The sequence below is a fragment of the Papaver somniferum genome, chromosome 3, assembly GCF_003573695.1.
Source record: "Papaver somniferum cultivar HN1 chromosome 3, ASM357369v1, whole genome shotgun sequence".
Lineage (NCBI taxonomy): Eukaryota > Viridiplantae > Streptophyta > Magnoliopsida > Ranunculales > Papaveraceae > Papaver > Papaver somniferum.
Window position 1 is genome coordinate 144,856,898 of NC_039360.1, and position 6,192 is coordinate 144,863,089.

The 6,192-nt window shown below is 37.6% G+C and overlaps 1 protein-coding gene across 1 annotated transcript; it reads right to left on the reverse strand.

Moving 5' to 3' along the window:
* Positions 1-554: 554 nt before the first annotated feature.
* LOC113360067 (uncharacterized mitochondrial protein AtMg00310-like) lies at positions 555-1,133 on the reverse strand. The gene has a single exon (XM_026603617.1). The coding sequence runs from the start codon at positions 1,131-1,133 to the stop codon at positions 555-557; it is 579 nt and encodes a 192-aa protein (XP_026459402.1).
* Between the last annotated feature and the right edge of the window lie 5,059 nt (positions 1,134-6,192).

Here is a 6,192-nt window from a genome sequence, read left to right on the forward strand (position 1 = left end):
CTAATGGAGTATGTACCACATGATTCTTCTAGCATTGAGTAAGGTAATCTTCAAAATGTTCTTCTTCTTTGTTTTCTATTTTTTGTATTTGTCAGTAAAGATGTTTAAGGAATGTAACATAATTTTCAATTTGGTATTTTGGTTGCAGAGTTGTTTAAAAAGACGGTATCGGAAGTCGTTGATCCTTGAGGATGCTAGGAGGACTGGAGGAGAGACTTGAACATGATATAAGAGACATGAGTCACTTGTTTTTATTGTTTAAGTTTTAATCTGAATTCTGAACTTTGAAGTACTCTGGTTAAACTTGTTTTTATTTTAAGACTTGTGTAGTTATGTTTGTTTTTTTAAGTTATGAAGAACTTAAGTAAAACATGTGTGTCTGTGAATGTCTACTGAATGATGGTTTAAGCGGGTTTAAACCCATACCCGCCCAACCCGTAGCGGGCGGGTAAAAAAACCCGCCCGCTGTTTATGGGTGCGGGGTTGGTTATGAAAAAAAACCGCAGCCTGTGGGTGCGAGGTTGGTTTTAGCTTATACCCGCCCATGTGCAGCCCTAATCAGGAGGGACCAGAGGGGTGGGTGTGGCAGAACCCTGAGAGGGAATCCATTTATCACACCAAGGATCAATAAATTGACCATCCCCAATAATCCAAGAAATAAAAGGTTTTATGAGCTCCTTAATAGCATGCAAGCACTTCCAAGTCCAAGAACATTTAGCAGTACACTTAGCATTCAAAAAATCAGTTTTGGAAAAGTACTTGGCCTTAAGAACAGTGACCAAAAGACAGTTTGGATTTTCCAGGATTCTCCAGGCATTCCTAGCAAGCATTGCTAGGTTGTTTAACTCAGCCTTCCTGAACCCCAAACCCCCTTCAGCTTTAGGGGAACATAAAATGTCCCAGCCAAGAAGGTGCAACTTTCTATCTTTGGGATCTAAAGTTTTACCCCACCAGAATTTACAGAGGTGAGAGTCCATCTGTTTACAAAGGTGTTTAGGGATAAGAAAAGCTCTCATTTGAAAAAGGGGGATATCTTGACCAATGTGCTTGATCAGAGTAGTCCTAGCAGCTTTGGATAAAAGCTTGTGAAGCCAGATAGAGATCCTGGCATCAATGGCTTGGAGAATACCCATATGTGTCTGGATTTTTGAAGCTTGAAAAATAGTAGGTGTTCCAAGATATTTTTCTCATAAATCCCTGCTTTGGATATCCAAAATATTAGCCAAAATGGCTTTCCCATGTTCAGGAATCTTCCTATTAAACAGAATACCAGATTTTTCAAAGTTGATTTCTTGCCCAGAAGCAAGGCAGTATTTTTGAAGATAGTCTTTTATGACATGAAAGTTTTTTCAGTAGCTTTTGAAAACAAGAGAAAATCATCAGCAAACAGAAGATGGGTCATTTCAGGAGCCTCTTTACAGACTCTTATGCCTTCTAAAGTACCCTTTTTTTGGAGGCTATCAATGTAAGAAGATAGGGCTTCAGAACAAATGATATAAAGATAGGGAGATAAAGGGTCTTCCTGTCTTAGACCTTTTTCAGGTTGGAAGAAACCTGTAGGGCTACCATTAAGAATGACAGAATAAGACATAATGGAGACACACTGCTTTATCAGTTTAACCCAATGATTAGACATACCCATTTTGGTTAGGACTTTCTCAAGAAAATCCCACTCAAGCTTATCATAGGCCTTAAACATGTCAAGTTTGATGGCAGCTATGCCCTCAACTTTATCATTATGATTGACAACATATATGGCCTCATTAGCAAGCAAAATGTTATCAGAGATACTCCTCTTAGGGATAAAAGCACTCTGCTTTTGGGAAATAATATTGTTCATAAAAGGTTTAAGTATATTAGCTAGAGTTTTTGAAATAATTTCATAAATAAAATTACGTAGGCCAATGGGCCTATACTGGGTTACCAATTCAACAAGAGGGACTTTTGGGATGAGGACTGTGTTGGTATGATTAAACACCTTGGAAATGTTACCAGTACGAAAGAAGGTTTGATTCATATCAACAACAACCTCCCCCACAATATCCCAATGCTTTTGATAAAAGAGGCGTGTAAACCCATCAAGACCAGGAGCCTTTTTTTCCCATCTGGAAAACAACATTCTTAATTTCCTATGGAGTCAAAGGTAAGTTCAAGGATGCATTATCTTCTTCAGAAAAATGTAGGATCAGAATCTCGCAACAATAATGTCTCAGCGAAATTATCAATGGCACAACACAATAGCGTCGCAGAACAATTTCAGGAAGAATATAACAAACGACGTCAGCTAGGATCATGAGAAAGGTGTAATAGTCCTGCGAAAATTAGAGAGCTTGCGAAATTAACATTTGTAAGGTTGCGAGAATGTCGCAAACCATATCCGAAAATAAAGGACAGATTAGCTGTTATCCACTATGTATTTCCCTATAAATAGTCGTTCAAGTTGTAAAGAGAGAGAGAGAGAGAGAGATCTTTTTTGAGTAAGAAACAAGTAAATAGGAGAGAGAAAATTTAGAGCAGAGATAATTCTTTATTTCTTTATCTTTTCTTGTAAGAACATCCAAAGATTACTCAATAAAATTAAGGATATAAACCTAAAATGAGTTGATTAATGATGAAATCACATGAAGAGTGTAGTGTAGGATTTCCTGCAACTACAAGAATTTAACAGGAAGATCAGCAAGAATTTCATCTTGGAATTGCTGAGGATGGGTGGAATAAAGATTTTTGAAATAAGCTATGAAAGAATTTCCAATACTATCATTATCAGTTAGATTAGTATTCAAGGAGTTCTTTATCCAGCTAATAGCATTTCTTTTCCTTCTAAAGAGAGTTATCTATGAAAATATGGTGAATTTATGTCACCTTCCAAGAGCCAGACTTCTCTAGATTTGTCCTTCCAATATAACTCCTCCAGGTTGTACAGATATTCCAACCTGACTTTCAGTCTAGAAGTATTGCTAGTATCAGTAGGATTAAGAGTTTGAATGTCAGATAATTCTTTTCTAATGGTAGATATATTAGTCTGTATATTACCAAAAGAAGACTTATTCCAATCTCTTAGGCCTTTCTTGGTTCTTAAGAGCTTAGCTTTAAGATTTTAGGCAGGGGAGCCTACCACATTAACAGACCAAGCATTAGCTATAATATCTCTGCAAGTAGGATCCTCTATCCACATGGCCATAAAATGAAAGGGTCTAGGCATACTAATATCCTCATAGTGAAACCCTATATGCATGGGACAATAGTCAGAAGAATCCCTAGGAAGGTTATTTATACAAAGTTTTGGAAAAAAGATCCTCAGCAGTTTGATTAATATGACATCTATCTAATCTTTCAAGAATCAAATCAGGACCTTGTTGCATATTAGACCAAGTAAATCTTGGTCCGGAAAATCCAGGATCATGGAGATTAAAGACAGAAATTTTTTTTCTAAGATTTTCAAAATCAGGGCCATCCACTTCTAGGCCACCATTTTTATCTTCAGTACCTAAGAGAGCATTAAAGTCTCCTATAAAGAAAACAGGTTCATCTAAAGGGACATTTATCTGTTGACATTGTTGTTCCCAAAAGGCTTGTCTTAGACTACTGTTAGGTTCACCATACATGAAATGAATATGACATGTCTTAGAATGGATTATATCAGTAGTAGTAACATAGATTCCCCTCGACTGGAGGAAATAATGTGGAGGTGTACTTCCTTTTTCCAAGCAAGGGCAAGACCACCACTTCTCCCAAAACTTGGAACATTAAAGGTACAAGGAAATCCCATATTTCTTAGTTTCCTAGTTTCCATGTCTTTGTTCATTTTGGTCTCAGACAGGAAAACAATATTTGGGTTGACATTGTTACAGAGAAGACTAAGTTCCTGGTTAGCAGATTTTTTACCAAAGCCCCTAAGGTTCCAAGCAATCATGTTGATATTATTGACAGGAAAAAGATTTATGGTATTATGAGCAGTGTCAATTAGAGGAGATGGAAGGGGTTGATTTACCTGAGTGGTAGAGTCAGATCCACCACCAAGAGAAGCATTGGTACCGTCACCACTTTGAGAGTCAAATTGGGAGGAATGGATACTAGAACTAGCAGCATTGAGAGGAGAGTTATTGCAAACACCATTGTTGCTTGAGGAATTGTCAACATGCACATTGTAGCTTCCAAAAGAGTTAAACACTGGTTGGGTATTGAACGAGCAAGTAGACAGGTCAATGGCTGGTAGTTCTCTCAATTTGGTGATTGGAAGACAGAGTTGAGCATAATCAGGTTCAGTAGAAGTTTGTTCTTCAGGGATTACCACTATACTAGCCACACTTGAATTAGCTCTTGTTCGTTTCCTTAAATCAACTCTGGGGTTAATCTTCATTTTGAGGTTTTCTAGAGCATCTTGTTCAGCAGTAGTAGTTGTTCCTCTAGTGATGATTGGACTGGTATTTGATAGAGCAGTAGTTTGAATCTTCTTGAGGAGTTAGAGGTACAAATCGGACCACTGGGAGTTGACTCTGATCCAGAGATAGAAGCAGCAACTGTAACATTTTGAGTAGTAACTTGTTTTAGCACAATTGGCAAACCATTTTCCAACTGGGTCAAATGTTTTTGAACCAGACCAACATTAAAGATCTTCAAGGTAGTGGATCTGTTGATAAACGGGCCCATTTGGAATGTGTTAGATAAGCTCTATTGAATAGAGTTTTCCATTCTTTGATCAATAGCTTATGCTTTTCCTTTGTTGCACACATCAATAGAAGTAGATTCAATTTGTGTTTCTGGTACAACTTCAGATTGTTGCATAACAGTATCAGTGATGGAAGCAGCTGATGAAACTACTTTCTTGATTGTAGAAGGCATTATTAACTTTGAGACAGCTGGGAGAGTATAGTTGCTGCAAGACGCATCAAGCTCTTTGATCTTTTTTTGCTTTAACTGCCGAGTAGGGCAGTTACGATCTTTGTGATACAGAATGCGACAAGAGGTGCAGAAATACATAAGAACTTTGATATTCCTGCATTCAATCAGAAATGGTTCCCTTCTACCACTTGTGAATAGAGGAATGCCTGTTGTTAAAGCTTGTTGGACTTGGATTCTAATGCAAACTTTGACATTCTTCCTGAGAGGGTGTTTTCCAAAGTAGTTTTTGAAGATCCTCATACTCTGTGCATTCGTTCGGAATGTTGCATAAGATGAACCACATGATTTCCTCGTCAAAAGTGAGTTGATGATTTGGAGGCCAACCTTCTACCGGAACAACTCTTAGTACCATTAGATAACCGCAGACAAACCAAGGTTTCTGAGAATTGATCCTATTAAAATCCTCTTCAAATAAAAAACGGATGAGAACTTTGTTTCGTTGACCATTGAAGGTAGTTATGGTTGGGTGTTGAGATAAAGGCCAGTTATTACAGATGTAAAACCTGATTGAAGAAGTTGGGATCAAAGTCTCACAACAAACATATCCCTCCATACACCATTTCCAATTGGTATCAGCTTCAGCAAGGACGACTTTTTTATCCATGAAAACTGGTTTAGCAAGTGAAGATGGTAAGGTTAATTTCTCAGACATTTGGGCAGAAAGGGTTTGAATTTCTTGATTTAGGCTTTGAGTATTTTCAAAGGATTGTGGGAATTCCATCATTAAGGAGAGATTGATATATATGAAAATGGGATGATGGGCATCAGTTTTCCAAATAAATGATATAAAATATAGTTGCAGGGAAAGGAATCTCTTATAAGGACTATTCTGAGATTGGATACATACAATGTAGGTGAGGGAGAGACGGGGAGAGTGTGTTTGTTTATGAGTTTGAACCAGGGAATGTGAAATTTGTTGACTGTAGATTGGAAATCTTTCAGGATATATTTGGCTTAAAGTAGTTGTTGTTATGCTGCACGATTTACTTTGGGGAAGGGGGATATCATAAGGAATGTCCCTTTCATATCTTTGCTTTATTTGCCTTATCCCAGTAGAAACATTCACCTGAGCATTCAGAGACAAAAACCACATATTGACAGAGCCAATAATACTTTGTTGGGACTTTTGTTGTAGGTAAGCTTGGGGATACATGACGTAGTTTGTGGTAGTTGGGTATTTATCACACTTGTCTCTTCTTGGGCTGACGTTTGTATGATGATGCAAACAACCAAATGGAGTAATGGTAGAAAATTGGAGGGAAAAATTGTATTGAAGTGGTTGGCTATGGG